The sequence below is a fragment of the Arvicanthis niloticus genome, chromosome 18, assembly GCF_011762505.2.
Source record: "Arvicanthis niloticus isolate mArvNil1 chromosome 18, mArvNil1.pat.X, whole genome shotgun sequence".
NCBI classification, from domain to species: Eukaryota; Metazoa; Chordata; class Mammalia; order Rodentia; family Muridae; genus Arvicanthis; species Arvicanthis niloticus.
In genome coordinates, this window is record NC_047675.1 from 48101051 (window position 1) to 48126516 (window position 25466).

General features: G+C 56.0%; 1 protein-coding gene across 3 annotated transcripts in view; it reads left to right on the top strand.

The window, feature by feature from the left end:
* Positions 1-19672, top strand: part of Zfpm1 (zinc finger protein, FOG family member 1) — a 55320-nt gene extending 35648 nt beyond the window's left edge. For 2 of the 3 annotated variants that reach the window (XM_034523163.2, XM_076915991.1), the window contains 7 exons: positions 6559-6692; positions 14579-14678; positions 16273-16482; positions 17030-17260; positions 17347-17442; positions 17526-17672; positions 17844-19672. In XM_034523163.2, the coding sequence (XP_034379054.1) occupies positions 6559-6692; positions 14579-14678; positions 16273-16482; positions 17030-17260; positions 17347-17442; positions 17526-17672; positions 17844-19609 (2684 nt within the window). In that variant the 3' untranslated portion in view covers positions 19610-19672. The remainder of the gene's footprint in view (positions 1-6558; positions 6693-14578; positions 14679-16272; positions 16483-17029; positions 17261-17346; positions 17443-17525; positions 17673-17843) is intronic. The other variant, XM_034523164.2, reaches the window with a different exon arrangement.
* The last annotated feature ends 5794 nt before the right edge of the window (positions 19673-25466 follow it).

Sequence of the window (25466 nt, forward strand, 5' to 3'; positions counted from 1 at the left end):
CAGCAACTGTGGCACCAGAGCTCAATGAAATGAAGACCAGATGGGTGGGTATACTGAGCTGGAGCCAGGTGAAGCCAAGCTCTGGGCAAGACCAGAGTGTCCGTGCCATCACAGGTAGGCAGGGAGATGTGGGGGCTCGAAGCTGATAGCTTCCTGTCCCTATCCTGGGGAGAAAAGGTGGTGGAGCATCTAGCATGGGGCTCTTAGGGAAGCCTAGGAAGGACGTATCTGTGCTTGAGTACAGCCTGGGAACCATGCTCTCAGCCTCCTCAGGGATGGGGGTGGGTGGATCTGTGTGTCTTTTCGGGGGTTAGTGGGTGCACAGGTCACTGTTGCCATGGTCACTGTTGCCATGGTGCCATGGCTCTTCCTGCTAGCCTGGCTGCTTTGGCTGTGCCCTGAAGGGAGGGTAGTGTCCCTCTCCAAGAAGTCCTGTCACCAGGTTCAGACCTAGAATCCTGGCTCTGAACCATACAGGGGCCTAGGAGGAGCAAGGGTGCCTTCCACCTGGCATCCCTTGATCTATGACAAGCTATAGATGTACCTTCTGTGAGAGCCAACCCTTCCCCAGAACAAGCTCAATTACCCCAGGTGGAGAGAGGCCCCCACAGAGCCCTGGAAGGAAAAGCCCCACCCTCCATAGCCTGATCTTCCCAGATGGACCCAGATCTGCCATTAGTAAGGGCCAGGGTTCAGCCGATAAAGGCTGGCTGTTGCTCCATGTCAAAAAATCAATACTCAACAAGCATAGTCCCAGAGACCAGGGAGGGGCCGTGGACTAGCTGGAAGGGGCAGGGCTTCAGCACCCCGGACCAGCCCTCCTCCACCTGGCACCAGTGTTTGGGGTTCCCAGTGAAGCAACCCTAGGCCAAACTGACCACACACACAGCCTACTCTGCTCCCTTTTGATGGACAGGAAGCTTGAGGTTGGCTTCTTCCTCCTCAGGGCCACCAGAGTGGTAGCTAGACCTGAGGAAGAGGAGGCTGGATGGGTAGGAACAGAAGTGGGTAGGGAAGAGAAGCAGGAGTGCTCTCTCACTCCTGGTACCAGCTGCCCTTTCTCCCAGGCACATGATGCCCAGAATGTCCCTCAGGGCTGGCAGTCTACGAAGCTAGACACCTCTTTCCTCTGAGGTTTGAGCCACTGAGAACAGTGAGGTGAGAAGGAGGGGACTTGAGCAGAGCAAGGAGAGGAATCAGCATGCAGCTTCCCAGGGTCTGGTGCAGCACCCCGAGGATCAGCCCACTCCAGGCTGCCGTGGACACTGCTCTGCACCTGCCTGTCCCAGCACCTTTGCTGCCTTCACAAGAGTGGACGTAAGTGGCTCAGAGCAGGGCTGCTTCCTGGTATGAGTGGATCACATCCGTACAGGACCTGAACCCAGCTTTCTGGTGGCCTGCAGTCATCCAGCTTACTCATCCCATTTCCCTCGTGGCTGGAAGCCACAGGCATTCTACAGAGTCAGAATCTACCTCCCGATGTGTAGGGCAGCCCCTCCCCTCCTTCCCTTGGAGCTCATCCCAGCCCTTGGTGCCTCTGGTTCTGAAGGTGGTGCTCAAGCTTGTGTCCACAGTGCCTGTCACTCTGCAGCTCATCTGCCTGGTGCCATCACCTCCCTCTGCAGGACGCCTGGCAGGAAACACTTCCATCTTGGCCATGTCAGTGGCCACAGGCTTGAGAGCCCCTGTTCAGGTCCCTGGAAGTGAGCACTGGGACCCTGCTGGGCTTCCAGGACCCTCTTCTACCCCCACTGCTGCTCACACTCCCATCTGTCACGGAAAATGCTGGGGTTGAGGCCTGGCGTACCCAGCTGCCTACCACAGGGGGGTGCTATGAGTGAGCCAGCACCACCTGGACTGGAGTCATGAGTCTGGGGTCAGTGAGAGCCTGAGAGCTCTCTCTCTCTCCTGGCCATGGAGCCTCTGGAAAGTCCTTTGACCTCTGCAGGCTTGCTTTCAATGCCCCTCCCTCACGCACGGTCGCACCGTCGTCCCTGAAACTTGTTTAGCAGACAGAGCCCCTGAGCAATGGCAGGCATATCACACAAGCCCCTTTTCACAACCAGATTTGTCTCTCAGTGTGACTTGACCCAGGAACACATTCCAGCTGCTCTCTGACCCCTCCGTCATCTGCTGTGTGACTCCAGGGAGTCATTTGTCCTTCCTGGCCCTTGGTTTTAGCGGGAGCTAATGTCCTCTGGGCTATAGGACTTGCCCATGCTGTTCCATGCTCATACCTGCAGAATTTTCTAGACCTCGCCAGCCTGGGGCTTCCCCCACCCCCCACCCCCCATTGATGCCTTTTTCTTCCCTTTACTGTGACTTTTATCAAAAGTAAACAGGGTGATCCTTGTGATAGAGGCCACGCCCCAGCTGCCCTGTGGGAGCCACAGGGCGGGTTGGCGGGAACGATGGGCTGATTAGATAAGTGGGTGCTGGTGGTGAGCTGGTGGGCACCCACATACCAACCACAGAGCCCACAGGGCATGGTGGGGGCTTTGGGTGGCTGGTTTGGTGCTTCAGAGGCCTGGCCTTTGGCACAAGGGGTCTGGCCCATTTGAGCTGAGGGAGCTTCTTGCTGACGTTCCCACACACCACAGACTCCTGTTTCAGATTTGCAAGCCAGCCACTACTCACGTGGGAAAACCGGAGTGACTCGTGTCCTATCAGAAGGGCACTCTGAGGTCAGGGCTTAAGAGAGGCCATACTTAGCCAGGTGGTGGTAGTACATGCCTTTAATCCCAGCAGTCGGGAAGTAGAGGTAGGCGGATCTTAGTGAGTACAAGTCCAGCCTGGTCTACAGAGCAAGTTCCAGGACAGCTGAGGCTACACAGAGAAACCCTGTAGAGAGAGAGAGAGAGAGAGAGAGAGAGAGAGAGAGAGAGAGAGAGAGAAGAGAAGAGAAGAGAAGAGAAGAGAAGAGAAGAGAAGAGGAGAAGAGAAGAGATAGAGGGAGGGGAGGGAGGGAGGGAGGGAGGGAGGGAGAGGCCATACTCAGTGGTTAAGAGCACTTAATTACTTTTCTAGAGAACCCAAGTTTGGTTCTCAGCCCTCATCTCAGGAAGCTCCAGCTACAAGGGATCCGACACCCTCTTCTGTTCTCTGTGGGCACCTAGAGAGGAGGCCAACACCAGCACTAGGCAGTGTTCTGCATGCTATTGATGGAAACCACTAAGATTTCAAGGTAGAGCTAGAAGCCAGGGGGCCTCAAGTTAGGTCTGAGGGGTTCCCAGGGCAAGGGCACCACCTGGGGAGCTAGTCTCAGCACTGTAGTGAACACAGCCACTTAGCCAACAGACAGGGACTCTTTAGGAAGACATCTCTACACCCCTTCTACAACACAGTAAACTGAGGCTCTGGCAGGACAGGAACACAGGACTTGGCTTGTTGGTTTGAACACCAGTTCTACCCCTGTCCCCAGAGCAGCCCAACAATGGCCAGATCCACCCCCACCCCAGCCAGGCTTCAGCTGAGGAAGTGGATCCTAGGCTTCTGTCCCTGGAGGATGAGCACCTGTGAGGGCCATGCATGACTAACATTGTAAACAGATAAATATGCATTAGGTTCCCTGAAGATGCTTCTGGGGAATGCAATTAAGTCCCAGCACGTGTTCTGGGAAGCAATTCGTACAGTTGTTTACCTGAATAAATTAGCCCTTGACCCAGTGCTGGACCTGGAGTGACAGCCTGGTTCCTGTCAAGGGCTCACCAGGGAGCATAGGGAAGCTCAGGCCAAAGCCAGCTGCTCCCTCCCAGCACCCCTCAAAAGGGTACTGAGGTGGTAAAGTGTGGCGAGACTCCGCCATGCATACTCCGGACTCTCGGAGCCTCAGCCTCCCAAGTATGCCTGGCGGGGATCCTGCAAGTCATGTCTGGTACTGGACAGTGACACAGAAATGGGAGCAGGGTTCACGTGCAGATTGCAAGTTTTTCAGAGACAAAGGCACATTCTCCACTCTCCAGCTGAGGAAGCAGGTGGCCAGGGCCAAAGTCAGGTGGAAAGCCACCATGACAGCCCGCCATGGAACTGCCTGTGCCCATGAGAGAGCATCTGGACATTTACCTTGTTCCTGGAATCCCCAGGACAGAGGCTGTGGCCCCAATCCCTGCCCACAGATACCCTCAAAACTCTGTGATAGTAGGCATGTGCCACAAACCCAGAGACTAGATTATGCCACATCCAGCCCAGGTTTTCTGTCACCACCATCGAGCCCCCATGGCATCCCATCTGTAAGCCCTGGGCTTTCCTTTGTGTGCTGTCAGTCTCAGGGTCCTTGGTAAAAGAACAGCTTCTTCAAAGCACACTTTTCTTATGCTGTTTTACTTGCTAGGAGTGTATCTGCTGGGTGCTAGCTCTCTTTGGGCTGCAGGGTTTGGGGCAGGAACTAGGTTATCTATGTAACTGAATGTTGGCTATCACTAGTGCTGCTGGGCACAACTGCACAGGTTGCCTTGTACAAAGTGCTGGGGTGAGCTGAGGATGAGATCAGCTGCCCTCCCCTTACCAATCTGCCTCAAGAGGTAGCCTCAGACTGGCTGACCCTGAACCAGAGAGGCATGTTACCATAGTGCTTCCCCAGTCCCTGAGTGCAGACTGTGGTGCTTCCCCCCGGGAGAGGGACCAGAGCCCTTATCAGCAACCAGCCCTCTCTGGCTGTGCGTGATACCCAGAGGATGGGATGGCTGCCGTGGGAAATGCCAGCCATGTTCTTATCTGGAAGGCTGGGCCATGGCCGTGAACTCTGATTAGGGTGCGGGGCCGTTTGCCGGTGGGTGAGCAAGGGGTGGCACTGACTGCCTCCTTCCCCATGGGGCCTGGAAGCAAGCTGGAGCCCAGGCTGGCCAAGAGTCACTGGCTGCCAAAGGCAGTATCATGGACAGATGTGTCTGTGGGACTGCTCATGTCATACCACACTCTCAGGCTGACCTGCATGTACTGCCTCCCTACCTTGTACCCCAATTTATGAGGACACAGCCTCAGATGAAGGTATCCCTGTAACAGGGAGCTCCTGCAAGGAGCCAGGCCCCACTCCAAGGAATGCTCTAGATACAGAATGGAAGTGGGACTAGGTGACTTAGCTGTCTGTCTCAAGGTCCAGGATACCCATCCCTGGGTTCCATGGCCCCTTTCTGACCCTAGGTGGGACTCTGGGTGGGTGACCTGTAAGCACAGACTCTCGGGAGAACTCTACTTCAATTTCTGTCCTGAGGGCCATTGTGTGGGGACCACAGACACAGGCACAAAAGCCAGAGGAGGCTGGCAGGTCACTGTCCCTACAGCAGATAAATGGCCCAGTAGTAGCACCAGGTTTGGATCCTGATACCTACTGCCAGCAGTGGGCCTCTTGGAGCCTCGGTTTTCTCACCCACACTGGGAATAAACTTCAGAGGCGCCAGTCTCTGCATCCCTCTTAGGGTAGTACTGCCCAGGCCTTGGCCCTACTCCTATAGATAATACTGACCATCCTGGTGTCAGCTTTGGGCCATGTCCTGTGGGGCAAGGGAAGGGGGCAGGGGAGCCAGTAGGACAGCGGTGCACCAGGACAGTGTCCTGGGTGAGCTGCAGAGGACTGTTTGCTTTTAGGAAGTGTGGAGCCTGCCTTTTGGCCTCTCAGCCCCTCTCCCACTCCCAGGCTGATAAAGGGGCGCAGGCCTCCTTGGCCTCCAGTCCTGGTCCACTGCCATCTTATCAGCCCCGGGAAGACAAAGGCCCAGTTACAGCTCTCCACGGGGCCTCCTGGCGTATTTACACCTTATCTCCACCATTAGCTGGCCAGTTATCTGATGATCGCGCCCATTAAGGCCACAGCCTGCCTGATGGGCTCCAGGAAGTGGGGCCGCCACAGCACTCTGGCCAGGGGACCAGGCCAGGCCATGTGAGGCCTCCACGGGCTGGCAGCTTTGGCAGCAGGCAGACAGGGCAGAGGGTGTGTGGCCTGGGGAAGTACCACCCTTTGAGGAAGTGACCATGCGTCCACATCCTTTAAAGAAATAGAGGCTCAAGTAGGGCAGGTGTCTGGCCAGGTGTCCGTGTGTCCCACAGCTGACACCACTTAGTTTAACCAAGGAGCTCCTTATCCCGGCCTTAGCATCCTGCCAGGACCTACCCAACCTAACAAAAGCTCTAGAAGCCTCATGGCTCACCTTCTGGCTCTGTTTTATCCACCTGCCTTTCTTAGGATACTGTCTTTCATTTAGAACTTCCTGCTAATCCAGGGTAATCTTATCGTGGGATCTTTAATCTAGATGCCTGCAGACCTTCCCCACATGCAAGGGGCATTCACAGTCATGACTGATGTCTTGTGAAGGGCTATCACTCAGCCTAGCACACAACAAGATCCTGCATGCAGTGTGTGGCTCACACACAGGTTCCGCAGACTGTGACTTCCCTGAGGCATGGTGTGGCCTCCCTGTCTATATCTTTGTGGTGTTTCTACAACCCAACATGTCCTCAAAAAAGGCAAAAGCCTGGCCCTAGAACCAGGCCGGAAGTAGGGCTCTGGGACAAAAGTGGGCTGGGGGTCACCAAGCAACCACTCACCCATTTGTTTCCCTTCAGAGGAGCTGGAGCTGGCACTGCAGGATGGGCAGAGGTGTGTGCGGGCCCGGCTGAGCCTCCCTGAGGGCCTGTCCTGGGGCCCGTTCTGCGGGAACATCCAGACCGGAGCTTTATCCCCTGGGAGAGAAGAACCGGTAAGGAGCCGAGCCCCAGCTGGCTGACCAAACCTCTTGCCTTTCTGGCAGGGAACTTTGATGGAACCCAGAGAGGCAAGGGTAAAAGGGAGGGACTTCCTGGGAAGCGTCTGAAGGGGGTAACACTGTGCTTTGGGGATCCCAGGGGGACTTTCTAGAGGAGCAGCAGAGAAAAGGAAGGAGGGCCAAAGAAGTGAGCAGCAAGGCACAGGCGCCCAGTGGGTAGGGAGGGAAGGGGGCGCTGCAGAGGGGAAGCCCTCCTTCTGACCTGAGAGCAGGTACTGGATGGGCGTGGCTTCCCAGCAGCCCTGCCTGAAGGAGAGTTCCCAAGGCAGCCTCCTTCCCCACACAGCCATGCTGCGTTTATCTTGGCCTTGCTTCTGAGGCTGCTTCTGTTGTGGCAAGTCGGCCTGGTTCCCCCTGCTGAGATGTGTGGGCTTCTTTTGAAATCATTCAGATAGAAAAGGACACCAGGACACAGAGACCTGGGTACAAACAGGGGAGCAGGGATTGGGGGCCAGGCTTGTACAATGTCCACAGCCTGTGATGGCAAAGGCCTGACCCAGCCCTAGGCTTCCTGGCCAGTCCTGTCAACCCTAGAATGAAGTGTCTCCCTGCCAGAGTACTGTGGGGTAGGCCCTGTTTTCTGATGTGGAATTAGAGCGTGGATTGATCCAAGATATTCACTGGCTGGCCAGTGTCTCATGCTTCTGGGTTCCTTGGTCTGAGGACCCACGGCTGCCTTCTGAGGGCCCTTTGTGGAGAAGGCTGACACTACAGGCTGGACTTCCCCAGCACCCAGAGGCCAAGGTGCTGCACACACATTTCCACACGCAGACTCATCTTCAGAAATATCGCAGGAGCACAGAATGACACAGTAACCACCACCACTCAGAGCCGTATATGGTGACTCAGAATCTGTGCTCACTGGGTTCAAATATACTACCTACTGAGGCCTGTGTCCTGGTCACATAGTCTCCCATTCACCATGGTAGGGAACTTGTCCCGGACTGTCCAATAAGAGCAGAAGCTAGCTCCCGACCAGCGCATGTCCACCTTGGGTTTCTGCTTGCTATATCCCAGGCAGATCCTTACTGCTCAGAGCCACTGTTTCCTCAGTCCTTGAGATCACAGGCAGGTCACATGGAACCCAGAGGCTTCCTTTAGGTCTAGGCCTGAAGAGAAGGTAGGGCCAGGCTATACTGTGAGGTAGGAGTTGATCCCCCTTGCCTGCTGGCAGCATCGTGGATTAAGAGAGATCTGGAGTGGTACTTGACCCTGTACATACTTGGTAGAGCCTGAGAACAGAGACTGGCCCAAGATCCAGGGAGAAATGTCATACAACAGCTGATTAAGGTCCTGTAGGAAGGAAGCCAGGGCTTTCAAAGAGGCTGTGCAGGGAGGGTGTGCCGTGTGTGATGTGGATAGCAAGTGACTTGGAGACTGTTAGCACTGGTCAGTCAGGAAGAGGAGTCAGTGTGCAAGCAGGAACCTGAAACCCCTGTTTCCAGACTTCGGTCAGGAAAACCCACATGTGGCAACAGGAGCAAAGGCGGGTCTGCCCAGACCTGGGAGCCAGGTCCTGGTGTGCTCTGAGTCTGTCTCCTCTGTATTCCTTGGGGTGGTCACCCAAAGCTAGGACAAAGTATGTCCCGGGTACACTCCACATGGTATCCTCCCCCAACCGTAGGAGGCAGGCCACTGTCCCCAATTTTTTGTTTGTTTGTTTGGTTTTGATTTTTTCAAGACAAGGTTTCTCTGTGTAGTCCTGGCTATCCTGGAACTCACTCTGTAGACCAGGCTGGCCTCAAACTCAGAAATCCGCTTGCCTCTGCCTCCCAAGTGCTAGGATTAAAGGCGTGCACCACCACTGCCCAGCCCCAATTTTTAAAATTCATTCCCTCCCCTCCATCTACACATGCCCCCCCACACACACATGCAGAGCTCAGAGGACAACTTGAGAGGAGTTGGTTTGTTCTTTCTACCTTGTGAGTCCTAGGGATTGAACTTGCATTGCCAGGCTTAGAGGCAAGCCTCTTTACCAACAGAACCATCTCGTTAGCCCACAAGGTCCCCATTTTATAGATGACAAAGCTAGGACTCTTGAGGTTCTGGCCCAAGTCACCAGGCTCCAGAGAGCTGAGGAAGAACTAGAACCCAGCCCAGCTGTGCTCAAATGTTTCTCCTGCCATCTGCAAGCCATCCCTTTCCACAAGAGCCCCAGGCCTTGCCACCCTCTGCTCCTGGCTTGTGTCCTCTTATGGCTCAGCCTGAGCAAGCGGCAGGAAGGTAGAATCTCCACCTTGGTGTAAGATGCTGGCCAAAGCAGTGCAGTCCCTGCCTCAGAGAGGGAGGAAGCACCTCCCTCTCTCCCCTCTATCTCACAGAATTAAATCCTTGATTAACCCTTATCTCCCCAGCAAGGTACTATCTCTGCCTTGGCGCCAAGCGGCCAGACACACGGTACAGATGATTGATTTCTGAAAGATATGGGTGCCTTCGCGATACTTCGTTTATTGTCTAAATATTTTTGCTAACATTCAGCGGGCTCTTATCGAGCTCTGCTGATGGGTCCCAGTTCTCCCCGAAGCCTAAGGAAGAAGTCGCCTCCTGCCCCATGGCCCTATCAGCCGCCAGGCAGTTCCTCTTCTCCCCTCAGAGAAGGAGGGGGCCGCATGTAGATATGGAGCCCGTTTCCCTGGGCTTCTCTTAGGCTGGGGGCTGCTCACCATGGAGACAAGTTGGAAGGGAAATGCCCCCCAATACTCCCACCCACACCAGATATCCAGGGTTAGTATCCAGGAAGGAAACCGAGTCACACAGCCCTGAGTGGAGAGTTGGCAGTCTTGTCTTTATCACTTGCTATGGTTTCCATGCCTGTAAGAGGACAGTTGAAAAGCCTCCTTAGGGTCACGGCTCACAGTGGATAATGATGAGGGAGGAGATGAGGATGATAAAGAGGGTGAGTGAGTGGGTGGGTGGACAGATGGGTGGATAGATGGATGGACAGATGGATGGATGGACAGATGGATGGATGAGTAGATGGGTGGATGGGTAGATGGGTGGGTGGGTAGATATGGATGCATACGTGGTATACAGATGGATGAAAAAAGATGAGTAGATGGTTTTAGGTGTGTGGGTGGGTGAATGAATAGTGGATGGGTTGATGGATAAGTGAACGTTTAGTCGTGTATTCATAAATGGGTACATGTGTGGGTGGACAGGTGATCAGATAGAGAGGGTAAGGGGGTGAGTGGACGGATAGACACATGACTAGATGGGTGATGAGTGGGTGAATGGATGGGTAGAAAAGTGGATGAGCAGACACAGATGGGTGGACATGGGGGGATGGATAGGTGGATGGTGAGTGCAGAGCCATTCACTCACCCTGGCCATGCTGGTCTGCCTGCTCAGCTTACTTACTTTAGCCAGGAGCCACCATAGCATCAGTGATGCTAGGAGAGGATCCATGACTGCTGAACGGGGTGGCAGATGCATTAAGAAAACATGCTAGAAGACTGAAGTGGGATCAGGTGGGCCCAGACTGCATGACTTAAGTGTGGCCTGGCCTTTAAATCAATCCCTAATGGTCTGAGGTCCTCTCATCTGGGGATGGAGTGAGGGAGCCTAGGCTAGCATGGCAAAGCCCAAACTCACTTTGCTGGGACTTTAGGAAGTGCTGGGGGAGCTTGGTGCTCATCCTCATCTCTGTAGCAGGAAGGGAATGGTACCCAGAAAGGCATCTCCTCTCCAGGACATGCAGTCCAGCTGTGCCCACTGCTGTCCTATCCAGGATTTGAGCCCAGAGCTTTGCTGGCCTGCAGAAGCATTCAGAGCCCTGCCTTAAAGAGTCAGCAGCCCAGGCTGAGGAGCCTCAGCTGGAAAATGGCTGTCTGACGTACCCTGACAGCAGGCATAGATGTGCCCTGAGTGTCACAATCTGTACACTCTGTCATGGCTGAGCACACAGGCCACTACCACTATCCTAAGGGGCAGAGCAGGTCCTGTGGTCTCTGAGGCAGAGCTGCCTGAGGCGTCTGGTGGCCCCAGGACCCTGGGCTTTCATGTGGCTCCGTCTCCCTTGCCTCTTCTTTTTCTTATGTCATTTGTTATTGGGACTACCCTGTTCCAGGTGATTTAAATTTTTTCGTATGCGATTCTGAACTCAGATATGTAAAAGACCCTTTCTCTAAATGAGATCACTCTCACAATTCTGGGACAGTCAGGAGTGTCATTAGGCTCGGTCACCAGGCCCAGTCTAGGTTAGCTGTTGGCCCTGTGGGGGCCTGAGCACCCTTCTTCTCCATCTTCAGTTTCTCTGCCATGGGAGGAGCTTAGGAAATATCTCAGTTTCTTGCCTCCTCAGGCTCCTCCATCTGTTCCTGAGCTGCAGCAGCTATGGCCTCAGACCTGCCTGCAGCTAGCTCTATCCTTGAACCCCAAAGCCACCCTGAGGTAAAAGGCTGGGGGCCAGGAGGTGAGCAGAAGGGCCCACCCCACACAGAGGGAAGGCTGGCAGAGATGGCATGAACCATACACCCATGACTCTCCCTGCAGGTGATCTCTACCTGTGATGGCCCAGCATCATCCCTGGCTCTTCTCCCAACACAAAATGCAGTTAACAATGAGCCCAGGCCTGACACTTGCTGGTCCCTTGATAGGCTCTGGCCCTTCCTGTTTGCTATTTACTGTGTCCCTAGCCCCTGCCACACAGCTAGCTGGCCTTCAGGGACTGAGAAACGACAGTGGGGTGCGGCAGAGCTTCTCAGACTTTGGTCTAACCCTGTGTACACAGTGTGTATTCTCGGTGGGCAATGGGCATCTGAAGAAAAGAGAAGAGTCGTAGGCTGCCATCACTGTGGAGGGAGGGCAGATCAGTAGGAGAAAGGTCCTAATTGGAATCACCCTACGGTCACAGGCCTCAGCACTGGTTCTCCAGCATATGGGGACCTGAAGCCTAGGCAGCAGTGTGGGATCCCATTTCTGGACCAAGCTGCCCACCTTTCCTATAAATGGCTTTATGAACAGCAAGGTTTGGGAACAGCCTCAAATAAAGTTGTCATAGCGGATGGTGCTCAGATATGGTTTCTGATGGTTATCAGCCCACAGAGTCGAGACACTGACCTCTTTGTTGGGGAACAGGAGCAGGCTCAGATCCACAGGCGAATCTAAAGTGACTGATGTCATCCTAGGCTGGGGGGAGGGGCAATGGGAGCCAGGAGGGAGAGACAAATGATGGCTCGAGGGGCAGCAAGTGGGACAAATGCCAGGACGCTTCTCTGACCTAGACACACCTGAACAGACTGAGAGGAGCCCGGCTGGGCCGGGAGCTGAACTCCTCCCTCTGGGGCCCACGAGACCCAGACAGGGGGAAGAGTAAATGCAAAGCCCTGTCTCAAGCCCCAACTACCCTGATGCAGGGCAATGATAGGCCCCTAGAAACAGAGAAGGGACCATGCATGGAGGCCCAGGACATCTGTTCTGGGGCAGCCAGGATCTCCTGATCCATTTCCCTGGGGACTTGATGTGATTATGAATGGCAGCCACTAGCTCCCACCTAGCTCAGCGCCCCCAAGGTACACCCCATGCCACAGTGCTGCAAAGGGGTGCAGTATGGTGTTCCCTGCACTGGGACCTCCACAGAAAGAGCGGCTTGTGCAGTGTCAGCAAAGTGGCGTGTGCGCGCGCGCGTGTTTTTATCATGCGGTGAACATGCTGCTCCGGAGAGCGATAAGCGTTAAACCGACCGCGAGGCTGTCAGTCTCAGTTTGAGGGTTTAGAAATATTGGGACGAATAATTAGATTTCATATCGTTACCACAGCACCCATCAGAGGATCAGGCAGATTAATTTTCTCACCCTCCTCCGCTCATTAATATTCATTAGAGACAAGGAAGGCTGAGGCAGGGAGGGCCAGACCCAGCCACCTCACTGACAGCCATCTGCTCAGGCTAGGAACAGCTAGGCTGTGAGAGTCAGAGGTCCCCAGTGTGGCTGTCCACACCTGTCTGCTGCATTATCCCTCAGGTTTACTCCATGCTATCCAACTGTGACCTGAAGCCTCACCTATCCCCTGCATCCCTGGGAGTCACCTCCTGACACCAGCATGCACTCCCTCAATGGACATGTGGCAATTGCCAGCAAGGTCCAGGATGCAAGGCTCATACCTGAGTCCAGAGATGCCTTCCTGTTCATGTCATCCTTCAAGCAAAGCTTAAGTATGCAGCCATGGCCAGTGTGTGCAGTTCCAAGGGCTTCCTTCATGCTCACATTCACCTGTGCCCAGGGCAGAAAGGACTACAGAGAGGGAAATGGTCTGCCTGGACCCCCAGACCTACCCACCCCAGAGATGGTGGCAGGACAAGGAAGGGAGTTTCCTCCCTCTGTCGTGATAGCAACTTTGTCATGTGGGCCTCACCCGGCTGGCTTACAGGAAACTGAGGCCAGAGGTGCAGGTGTCACCTGCTGGGACTCTAGGGTTCCCCTTCAGAGCCAGCTTATCTCCACTCTCTGCTCCATGGCAAGCCACGTGGCAGCAGGCAGGTGACGTGGCAGCCACCTGGCTGGGCTGTCATGACCTCATGGTACATGGTCACTGGGAGTTCCCAGATGGAAGGCCTTATCTTGTTGGCCATGTGAATGGGGTCTGTGAAGAGCTGGTCCACAGGGGTCACGGGAGAAAGGTCAAACCTGAACTAGACCATGATGTTTGGCCCCAGAACCTATGTGGGCACCACACAGAAGGAAACCCAGGAATGCCAAGCACTGTCCTGGCAGTGCCCCATACAATCAGCAGCCTGTTTCTCCTCCTATTCCAGCCAGTTGTTTATCTTTCCTACCCAGTGAACCCATTGCCATGAACACCACAGCGGTTCTTAAGTGCCTGGGAGTGAGCTCTGGGCCGTTGGTTAAAAGTTCTTGAAGTGCAGGTTTCTGATTGAAAGGCATTTGACTAAAACAGCAAATGGCTGACAGAATAATACATGGGCATGTTCTACTTTTACACATAGTGCCCAAGTGGCTGGGTCCAGGAGCTAAGTAAGACTCAGCCCCATAGGGAGATGCCCTGGGTTGCAGTAGTCATCCACCTCCAAGGACAAACAGGACTGGGCCTCTGCTGTCTGCCTGCCACTAGCTGTGTCTCATCCTCCATGTGAGACCAAATCCCAGCCCAGCCTTCCAGCCTGGGCTGCATAGAGACATGGCCACGTATACTTCCTCTGCTGCTGGGCTGAGAGCCAGGGTGTAGGGGGCAGGAAACAAGCAGCTTTGGTGGCCCTGGGGGGCTGAGCTCAGAGCTCTTTCCTTCCAGGTTCAGACTGAGCTGCAGAGGAAGTGTGTGGCACAGCCATAGGCTGGAACTTCTACCCCCAGCCCCTACCCTTTACTCTGCCTCAGCTTCCTGGCCTATGATGGTGAAGAGGGCATAGAGCCTCAGCTACCCACTGCCCCTCACTCCTCAGCAACACAGCTGGTCTCGGGTTGGGAGGGCCGATCCCAGGGAAGGGACCGTGCTTTCAAAGGATGGACGGGGGTAAAAGTTCCACCCTGTACCAGAGAGGAAAGCTCTACTGGACGGAGACACAGCCTCCCCCCACTCACTTCCTTGCAAGCATCCAGCAGTTGTGTGGCATGGGCCATACCCTTGGTGCCAGCAGCTCTGTGTGCCCTTGGGCACACTGCTTGATCTCTCTAGAGCTTGGTTCCCAAGAGAGACTAATGCCTAGCCTTGCAAAGCACTGCTCCCCGCCATGCCTCCAGATATCATAGTGTTTGAACTACACAGGTCATACTGCTATGAGCTACTGACCACCACTACACAACACAGCACAGCCCCGCTAGGCACTCTGTGTGGGCTCATCCTTTCCTACTCCTGCTCTTCCGTAGGGCCCAGCTGTGACCCTGATGGTGGATGACAACTGCTGGCTAAGGATGCTACCCCAGGCCCTAACTGAAGAAGAAGCCAACTCGGAGATCTACAGGAAGGGTCTGTGTCTCACACCTGCCTCCCTCCCCTCTAAGGTCTTTCAGGAGGCAGGGACACTTGACTCTGTCTGGTCCAGCTCTTAAAGGGACAGCAGCTTATCTGGGAGACAGTGATAGTCAAACTGCCTGAGAGCACCATGCACCCCATCTGAGAGGGTGATGGACAATCTTAGGAGCTGCAGTCCAGGCGAATCATATCCACTGACACGAGAGCTACAGGGACCACACTGGGCTGCTCTACAGCCATGGAGAGCTCTGTGTCTCCACGTAGGCTTAGGTAGAGACTGAACTACGAGGGCTTCCGGGGGGCCACCGAAGGTCAGCAACCTGAGGCCCAACCTGGGTTCTGCTGGCCCGGCTTTGTTCAGACCCAGACCCGCCCTTTACTAGTTGTGGGACCTGGTGAGTCCCTTGCCTTCCGGGCTGCTGCTCCATGTAGAAAGGGGCAGAGCCTGTGGCCAAATCATTTCATCCTGTTTGACCTCCTCCCCATCCAACCTTCTAAGAGTTGGAGGTACAAAGGGGATCTTCCCTCGACTCATCCTGTTTGCTAGAATGTTCTGGAAGTTTTGTCCTTGAAGTCAGCTCCTGGGTAGCCCCTCAACAGAAGCAGAGTACCTTCCCAAAGTACCAAAGGTATTGAGAGTTGAGGTCAGGTACATGGGACCTTTGCCAACACTTCATGCTTTCTGCAGGGCACAGGGAATCATGTTCCCAGTCCTACCAATGGGTGGTCTCAGGACCAGAGAGAGCAGCCAGAAGGCAGCCTGTACTAGGAAGGAACACGCCCCAACACCAGATGGGTGTTGGCAAGCAATCAGCCACGTGCTTGCACCACCAAGCCTGACCTGCCCATAGGCTTCTACAGCACAGTTCTGCCCAAGTGTGCTGTTCACAAGAGACAGAGGCCCTTACAGGGCTGATGCTGACAAACGTGACCTGACCTGGGCGGGGCCTGCAGACAGGGTCCTAGTGACCACAGAAATCCTATGGACACTGATGGGTGGTTTTTCCAGTATCACTTGCCCCGACCAGGACTTACACAGCTCTACATTGCAGCTCAGCTCCTACTACCGCCTTAGGACACACACACTCCCCTTTCTTTTCCCACTTTCTGCTGGGAGTGGCCACTGGCTTGAGGCTTATCCCTACCCACAGCTCACAGGGAAGTGCAGTCTCAGGGTTCCAGGCTACTAGACCCAACTGTTGGCCCAGGACACCTGAGTTTTGTTGATTGAGGCTGCCCTCTACAGGCTACTGTGGGAATAGCACCTGGCCCATTCCCCACAAATTGAAAACCTGCCTGTTCTGGAGCCCCCTGCATTGGGACACCCCTCCACCCCAGCCAAGTGGTTACATAAGATCCCCTCAATTATCCCTGCCAGTCCCATGTCTACCCTTTTACTGGAAAGGGAAGCTCCCCCAGTCCTTGCTCAAACACAGCTGTGAACCTGAGTGCAGCCATCTCCTGCTGTTTGCCTGGCCTCACTCATCCCTGGCAGTATGTGGGCGGCAGTGCGGGAGACAAAGGGAGGACCCCTCATTATAAGCCCAGAATCACTGGACCCAGCATCATAAATGCCTGTGCCCTACAGATGGCGCCCTCTGGTGCAGGGTTACCAAAGTGGTACCTTCTGGTGGACTGCTCCACGTGCTCCTCGTGACAGAGCCCCATGATGCTCCCAAACACCCTGTGCAGGAACCAGCAGAAGAACCTGGAGGCTCGGCCCTGGTGCACACAGACATCCAGCTGCTGCCCCAGCAGGCTGGCATGGCATCCATCCTTGCTACCGCAGTCATCAACAGTAAGTATGTGACTTGCCGGGGCAGACTTTGGTGACACTCAAGTCAAAGGGCAGGGCAGGTTCTGGGTGTTCAGCATGCAAGAGGTCCAGTTTACACACACACACACACACACACACACACACACACACACACACACACACACGTGGAGACGGAGAGGGAGGGACAGGAGATGAATTATGCTCCAGTAAGACACTGAACTGAAGGACAGGACCTAGCTAGTGCAGGGTGACCTGAGTGCTAGAAGATTGCTCATGGCCTGCTACCATAGGGAGGGCCCAGCCCCCCAGGGGGTCTGGGTGCAGGCCCCATGAGAAACATACAGTAGAAAGAGAAGGTGGTAGCTGCGGGGTGGGGGGGTAATACATGCCCGAAAGCTGAGTCCCTGAGTCCCCACATCCCCTGTGCAGGGACAGGAGAATCACCAGAGCCTGGGTGAGTCCTACGAGACAGGGCCTTCAGGGACAAGATGAAAAGGGAGCTGAGCCATCAAGGCCAGTCCCTATGTCATCCAGTCAGTACCTCATCCCCACTTGTACCCCCTACCAGAGGATGTCTTCCCCTGCAAAGACTGCGGGATCTGGTACCGTAGTGAGCGGAACCTGCAAGCCCACCTCCTCTACTACTGTGCCAGCCGCCAGCGTGCAGGCTCTCCTGTCTCAGCGACTGAAGAAAAACCCAAGGAGACCTACCCCAATGAGCGCGTCTGCCCCTTCCCCCAGTGCCGGAAGAGCTGCCCCAGCGCCAGCTCGCTGGAGATCCACATGCGCAGTCACAGTGGTGAGTGCCCGCCCTGCCCTGGCCGCACTGCCCCGCCATGTCCAAGCCTAAAAGGGCCTGGGTCCAGTGTTCTCTCCATGTTCCAGGAGAGCGCCCCTTCGTGTGCCTCATCTGCCTGTCAGCCTTCACCACCAAGGCCAACTGTGAACGCCATCTCAAGGTGCACACGGACACGCTCAGTGGTAGGTGGGCTGGAGGGGTCGGGTGGGGTCTCTGGGGCTATACCTCAGCCCCAGGAACCTGACCACAACAGCGTGGCCTACAGGTGTCTGTCACAACTGTGGCTTCATATCCACCACAAGGGACATCCTCTACAGCCACCTGGTGACAAACCACATGGTGTGCCAGCCAGGCTCCAAGGGTGAGATCTACTCACCGGGGGCTGGACACCCGGCAGCCAAACTTCCTCCAGGTAAGCAGCCATACTGGGGCCTCACTGGCCCTCTGATAAGTGGGAGGGGAGGGGACTTGTCCATAGGCAACACATGGTGTCCTTGTCAACCCTGGTCCTGAATCCCTTCTGCCTACCACATCCTACCTAGGGCCTGCCCCGGGCCTGACATGTAGCCCTGTGTTCTCGTAGACGGCCTGGCAGGCTTCCAACAGCCCTCGCTGATGCACAGCCCCCTGGTTCCCGCTGACAAGGCAACCACGCCATCCTCAGGACTGGACAGTAAGGCCTTGGCCGAAGTCACCAACGGAGAGACCAGAGTGCCCCCCCAAAATGGGGGCAGCAGCGAGTCCCCTGCAGCCCCCAGGACCATCAAGGTGGAGGCTGCCGAGGAGCCTGAAGCCGCCCGTGCCTCAGGTCCGGGAGAGCCAGGTCCCCAGGCTCCATCTCGGACACCTTCACCACACAGCCCCAATCCAGTCAGGGTGAAGACAGAACTGTCCAGCCCCACGCCTGGCTCTAGCCCGGGGCCGGGAGAGCTAACAGTGGCCGGGACGCTCTTCCTGCCACAATATGTGTTCGGTCCGGACGCGGGCACAGCCACCGTCCCTGCAGCGCCACAGGCCTCGGAGATCCTGGCCAAAATGTCCGAGTTGGTGCACAACCGGCTACAGCAAGGCGCCGGGAGCTCCGGTGCGGCGGGAACGCCAACGGGCGTCTTCCCGGGGACTAAGGGCGCCACGTGCTTTGAGTGCGAGATCACCTTTAACAACATCAACAACTTCTATGTGCACAAGCGCCTGTACTGCTCCGGCCGCCGCGCGCCCGAGGACCCGCCCGCCGTGCGCAGACCCAAACCAGCCACGGGCCCGGCCCGCGCGCCCGCGGGTGCCGCTGCAGAGCCAGACCCGCCACGCACGTCGCCGGGGCCCGGGGCACGAGAGGAAGAGGCGAGTGGCGCGACCACTCCCGAGACTGAGGCCGCGGGCCGGGGCAGCGAGGGCAGCCAGAGCCCGGGCAGCTCGGTAGACGACGCGGAGGACGATCCCAGCCGCACGCTGTGCGAGGCCTGCAACATCCGGTTTAGCCGCCACGAAACCTACACGGTGCACAAGCGCTACTACTGCGCCTCGCGCCACGACCCGCCCCCGCGCCGCCCGCCCGCACCCACGCCGGCTCCGGGCCCCGCGGCTCCCGCGCTGACAGCGCCGCCCGTGCGCACGCGCCGGCGTCGCAAGCTGTACGAGCTGCCCGCAGCCGGCGCCCCGCCCCCAGCGGCAGGCCCCGCCCCCGTGCCGGTTGTTCCCTCCCCCACGGCGGAGCTGCCCTCCTCTCCGAGACCCGCGAGTGCCAGCGCCGGCCCCGCCCCCACGCTTTCGCCCGACCCGGTCCCCGACGGCCCCATAGACCTGAGCAAGCGGCCGCGGCGCCAGACCCCGGATGCCCCTACTGCTCTGCCCGCGCTGGCCGACTACCACGAGTGTACCGCGTGTCGCGTAAGCTTCCACAGCCTCGAAGCTTACCTGGCTCACAAGAAGTACTCGTGCCCCGCCGCGCCTTTGCGCACCGCCGCCCTCTGCCCCTACTGCCCGCCCAACGGGCGCGTTCGCGGCGACCTGGTCGAGCATTTGCGCCAGGCACACGGCCTGCAGGTGGCCAAGCCGGCGGCCGGCCCTGGCGCTGAGCCCCGCACACCTGCCGAGCGTGCTCCGCGCGACAGCCCCGACGGCCACGCACCACGCTCTCCCTCCCCTGCTCCCGAGAACACGCCTTCTGACCCGGCAGATCAAGGCGCTCGGACACCCAGCAAGGGTCCGCCCGCGCCTGCTCCTGCGCCGGCTGCTGGTGGCGGCCACCGCTACTGCCGCCTGTGCAACATCAGGTTCAGCAGCCTGTCCACCTTCATCGCACACAAGAAGTATTACTGCTCTTCTCACGCCGCCGAGCACGTAAAGTGAGCCTGTGGGGACGCACCACCCGGACCCTTGACACTTAATAAAGACATTCAGTGTGATAAGTTCGCTGGCGGGCCGGCCTGTTGTCTTAGATCTAGTGGGCCTCATTCCATACCCCAGGCTGTGCAGACCTGCAAAGGGCACCCCACTGTTTCCTCGTGGGGCTCAACCGCTTCTAGTTCACCCGCAACCCTGCCAGAATGCGCATCCAATTGCAGACCACTAGGGAGAAGGAAACCTTGTACTTAGGAGTCTTCGAGGAAGGGCACCAAGTCCCAAAGTGCCCCTCCCGCCACACCTGGGGTGGGTACTTAGGACTACAGAGTTGGGCCTGGGTTACCACGTGGAGTCCGTTGCTGGCCCTCTGTAGGCCATGTCTAGCAGAACCCTACCAAGGGCAGTCTAGCCATTGCTTTGGTCCCCTGAGAAAGTAAACATGCCTGTTCTCCAACTCTGTAAGTCTTAACAGCTGTGGAGGCTGAAAGTGAACCCTGAAAACACCTCCGGGGACCTGGGGCCTGCTGGCCAGTCTGCCTCTCACCCAGCCCTCTGAGGTGACCTGCTCATGGGCCTGGGTTTACACAAGAATAAATGTTCCTGAGAGTCCATTCACAGGCCCTGCCCAATTTACCACAAGGGGTACAGTAAAAGCCACACCCTACTAGTAGGAGGTGCCACCAGCCCCCAGATCAACTGGATCGCTGGGGATTTGGCTAGTAAAGGGCCCAGAGAAGTCAGGCAACCTCTGTCTCGGGCCCTCTCTTCACAAAAGCCAGCCGGGTGGGAAATCCAGGGAAGCCACAGACCCTTTCTCTGTCCTGCCCCTCCGCATTGTCTGAATTCGCGTGCAGGGCTCTGGTTTCCATTGAAAGCCTGGTAGACGGCAAATGCCTCCCTGGTCTGCACATACTACCCTCTAGCAGTTTAAACAACGGTTTTACAGTGTGTACCTGAAGTTGTCTGAGGTGATGGGGACATCAGGGAAGCAGGCTGGTGGGTAATAGATGCATGAAGGAGAGAAGACCCAAGGTGACCCCCTAGCCTCCCCCTTTGCCCCATTTCATACACAGTTGCAGAATTGTACCACAGGCCCACATATCATCCAGTCCTGCCTCAGTTTCCATGCCTGTAAAATGGGATTTAGACCCTTTCTGAGAACTCAGAGAAGGGACCCTGTGACTATCACCCAGGCTGAGTTGCAGGTAAGGCCATAGGTACCCTGGTAGCAGGAGGTCCCTCCTGCTGTCTGAGCCTTGGGCTATAAAACAGTGTTACCATGTCTTGGGCAGTCCTGTGAGCTTCATATGGCCCTGCAATGAGATGCTGGATCCTCCTCTTTCCCACAGTGTATGGCCAGGAGAAACATCGGCTTAGACCTGGGCATGTGCTCGGTCCCACACACCTACGCTTAGAACTCACTGAGTCCTGGCAGGCTCCCACAGATGTCAGCAGTCCCCGTGCGTGCACCCTCAAGTTCGTCACCCATTCTTCCCCCGGAATCCCCTTGGCCCAAGGGATTTCCAGCACCTGCTCTGTAGCCACCATAGCAAGACAGCCAACTGACACTTCTCATACCTTCCCCTGGGTGTCTGTCCCATGCTCCCAGGATGGCTGTACTCTATATGAGAGACCTGTCTCAACCTCCCTTCTAAAGATTTGCAGGAACCGTGGTCACTGGGGCACCCCTGAGTCTGTCACAGATCTGGCCACGCCTCTTCGTTCCGGCTCTTGACTTACCGCTGAGGGATATTACCCCAATGTTTCCCTAGGGCATATTACACACACACACACACACACACACACACCACATGAACCCTCTGCCCCTCATGCTATAGTGATGAAGGCACCAGCTGCTGCACTTGGTGTAAATGTTGGTCTACATCTCATACCCCGTGTCTGGAACATTCCTCCCAGTCTCCTCTCAAGGGCCCCATCCACTTCTCCCCAGAATGCCACACTTCCTCCACCTTCCTGATACTCATGTCCAAGGCCTCAGCCATTCTATAAACCTCTTCCTCCACTTCTGTAGAGCAGACTACCCTCCCTTGCCTTCACCATGCAGGAGGGACCGGGTCTTTCTCTGGTCCCACTGTCAGAAACCCAAGCCTGCTCAATGTACCCTTTCCCTGAGCTACAGGTCTCTACAAATCACCAGCTCTTGGCTAACCCTCCTGCCCTTCACTGTCTGGCCTGGTCCTGAGACAAGGGCCCCTATCCATTGAATTCATAGCCACCAGGCAAACTTGCTAGCCACCACCTTCCATACCCAGTAGTTGGTCCCCAGTCACAGACCCCAAGGTCAGTCACCATGAGCCTCCCAACTGGTCTGCCTGTGTGTGTCGACCTCCAAGGTAAACCATCCATGACACCTCCTTATGTGTGCAGCTAATACCATAGCCACTGCTGCGATCACCACCAGGTGCCTAGGAGCCTGCTTGCTAAGTCACGGTGGCTTCCTTCAGCCCTGCCTGTCACACTCCTCCCCTCAAGATGGCCTCAGATCACCATGGTCTGCCTGCTCCCAGTGCCCTGCAGGTAGGACACCGCCCACCCCTCCCTCTGGTCTCCCTCTCAACACTCCACTCTACTGTAGGCCTGTTCTGGCCAAGCTGCGGTCACGGAGGTTTGATGGAACCCATCTGCCCTCGCACCACCTCATAATGCTTGGCACACGAGCATCCGTGAGACAACACGGGCAACGGCACTGCCGGCAGCCCCTCGTCTCTGCCTGGTGTACACGCCCTTCTCTTCCCCAAGCACCGGGATTGGTCCATGGGCAGGGACATCAAGCACCATCAGTGGTGCTGAGCCTCTGCTAGAGCACCTCGGGTACAGTTGGGGTTTAGCCACATTGGCTGGCCTGCCCCCTGCACTGGAGATCTTAAGCATGATGTCCCCAGGCTCAGCCCTGTCGGAATCCACCCAGCTGACCAGGGAAGGGTTGGGGGGGTGGTCATGCTTCTGGCAGTGCTTTCCCTCGGAAGACTCTGTATACATGTCTGATTGAGGCGATATATACCATCCATCGGATCTTCTGGGGACCCCCCCGCCCCCGTTTAGGTCCTTCTCCCTTCTCCAGCAGACCATGACCCCACCATCCATCCCACCCACCAAATCTTGCTCTTGGTTTCAACACTAGTGAAGACTCAGGACAGTAGAGGGCAGTGATAACTCACTGAAGGGCCTGGTGGGCCGGCCGCCATGCTTACCTAGTGTGGCCTGCCCACCAATGCAACCCCTGAGGAAGAGAAAGGAGTCATGAGAACCCCAAGTGCACAGACCCCTTCCTCTACCCATATGGATGCCTCCCAGACTCCTGGAGAAGCCCTGAGAGACAGATGAACAAGCCCTGCGGGCCTGAGAAGAAAATCGGGAGCCAAGCATTTGGGCTGGAGGCAGAGGTGGGCAGATCCCCAGAGCATGCTTCTGTATCACCTGCCTCGGCACCACCTGAACACGCATGCCACAGGGCTTCTAGGCACTTGGGATTCAGGCCTGCACAGGGACCTCCTTCGAGTGTCCTGGCAGCCGCACAGGTGGGTGCACACTGTTAGCGCCTTCCTTGAAAGCCTCATGAGAAGATACAATGACCCTCAGCCCCTGGGGGAGAGAGTGGCATTGCTGAGAGAGGTGGAGCTGACCCCCAACTCTTATCCAAGGGGAACCTGGTCCCTTACATGGCAGCTCCATTCTGACCTATTTTGTCATTCGCTCATCCTGGGCATGATCACCAGGAACCTCTGCCCCCACCATGCACGAGACACCCTGCACAGAGCTGCCAGGCAGCGGCAGGTCAACTGAAGCACACCAAAGGGCAGCTGGACGAGGCTTGTCCTGGAGCTGATTGGAGTGAGCTGACTAGGGGTGATAGGGAGGGAGGAGTCATATCTCGGGTGTCCTACAAGTGGCCTGTGCATTCCAGTTGCTCCAGGTTGGACCTGAACCTGAAGTTCCGGGCAGTCAGTGAGCCACCTTGGGTCTGTGTGCACAGGATCCTCTGCGCTCACATGGCGGCCTGAACAGAAGAGTCACTTGTGCAAGTAAAAGTTATTGATGTCGTTGAGGGTGATCTGGCACTCAGAGCACATGGCGCCTTCTACCCTAACCTACCCTTGGAATTCTGGGATACACTAGCACAGTCGGCTTCACCAGAGGTCAAATGGTCTACACAAGGGCGCCTGCAACCAGCCTGGGGTGGAACCCAGCCTCTCCTCTCCGGCCACTGTGGGGCTCCCAGGTATCTCAGGGTGTTCTTCCCTCATGGATCCCATAGGTGGGCACTGAGGCCTGGGTGTTCTTGAGGCCCAGCATCTATCAGCCTATCTTCATTGTGCCCAGTGTCCATTTTAGGACTGGGTGCTTGTCGGCTCCTGCTACGCTTGAAGGCCCTACCATCTTGTTTATAAATATTCCATCCTATCTTACTCCTGTTTTACCTTGGTATTTTCCTTGGGACTCATTGGGCCTTTTCCTCAGCCTTCTCTCTTAAGAGTTTAAATTTTTATTTAATTTTGGATTGTTTTAGATATTTTTTCTGTGTATGAGTGTGTGGGGGTGGCCAATCCTCCGGAGTTGGAGTCCTGGATAGTTGTGAGCTACCATGTGTATGTTTGGATATAACTATGTAGCCCTGGCTGGCCTGGAACTTGGTATGTAGACCAGGCTGGCCTCACACTCACAGAGATCCACCTGCCTCTGTCTCCTTAGTAGTAGGATTAAATGCATGCGTCACCACGGCCAGCTTGACTTATGATTTCTGTGTCCTGTTTTTCACTGTGGAGGCTGTTTTAAACTCTTGCTGCATGATACTATATCCTAAAGCTTAAACACCAATACCTGCACCCCTCCATGACAGGAAGCTCAACATCACCAGAGTGAGCCACACGGTGACGTGATTGTGGTCAGTCTGACTGGTTTGACTCTATAAACTGCATGTTTTTTATTAATTCTGCTGGTGGTGCTGTTTTGAGAGGAGGCAGAGTCTTGTTCTGTAGCTCAGGCTGACCTGGAACTCACGACCCCACACCTCAGCCTCTTGAGAGCTGGCATGACTTGATGCTTTATTGCTGTTTTAGCATCTAGGTTTCCATGGCAACATCTAGCTGCCTTCCCCGAAAGGGTCCAGCCCTGTCTCAGCCAGTCTCTGTCTGGGCCCCAGTGGTCCTTGCACACCCTTGTCCTTCTAGAATGTGGCTCCCACTCTGGAGACACTTTTCTATTCACAGGGCTATGAGGACACACAGGTCCTATGACCTCTTGCTGCCATAGAACGATGTCCCCACCCTGCCCCCTACAGGCAGAACATCTGAATGTCACCCCAACTCTGCCGCGTTTCAATGTCATGCAGAGCTTTGCAGGCATGAACTTGTATCCTGTCTGTTCTCTCTCTGCCTTCGTCTTGCTTCCCTGGTCACACACATCTCCTCTCCCATACCCATTACGTTCTCAGGCTGGCTCGAGAGCAAAGCACCCACATTGCCTTATCTTCTCCGCCTGTTCTGAGCTGTTTTATTTTTACTCCATTCCTGCAGCCCCTGCAGACCTGTGTGCCTGCAGCCTGGCTTCCAGAGGCCCTCTGTCCCTGTAGTACGGGGCTCCTGTGGAAGGTTCCTGTGGCTGTTTTGACAGAGTTCCCGGGCTAGCGGTTAAACAGCACACGTGGATTCTGTCATAGTCACGATGTACAGGGCCCAGTGCTGTCACAGTGAGCTGAAGGAGAAGGGTCAGTAGAGCGGTTCCGGCCAAAGACTCCAAGGAGACCTCACTCCTTGATTTCTATAGCTTCTAGAACAGAGGTTCTCAACCTGTGGTTTCATCCTTTGGGGGTCAAACGACCCTTTCACGGGGGTCCCTAAGGCCA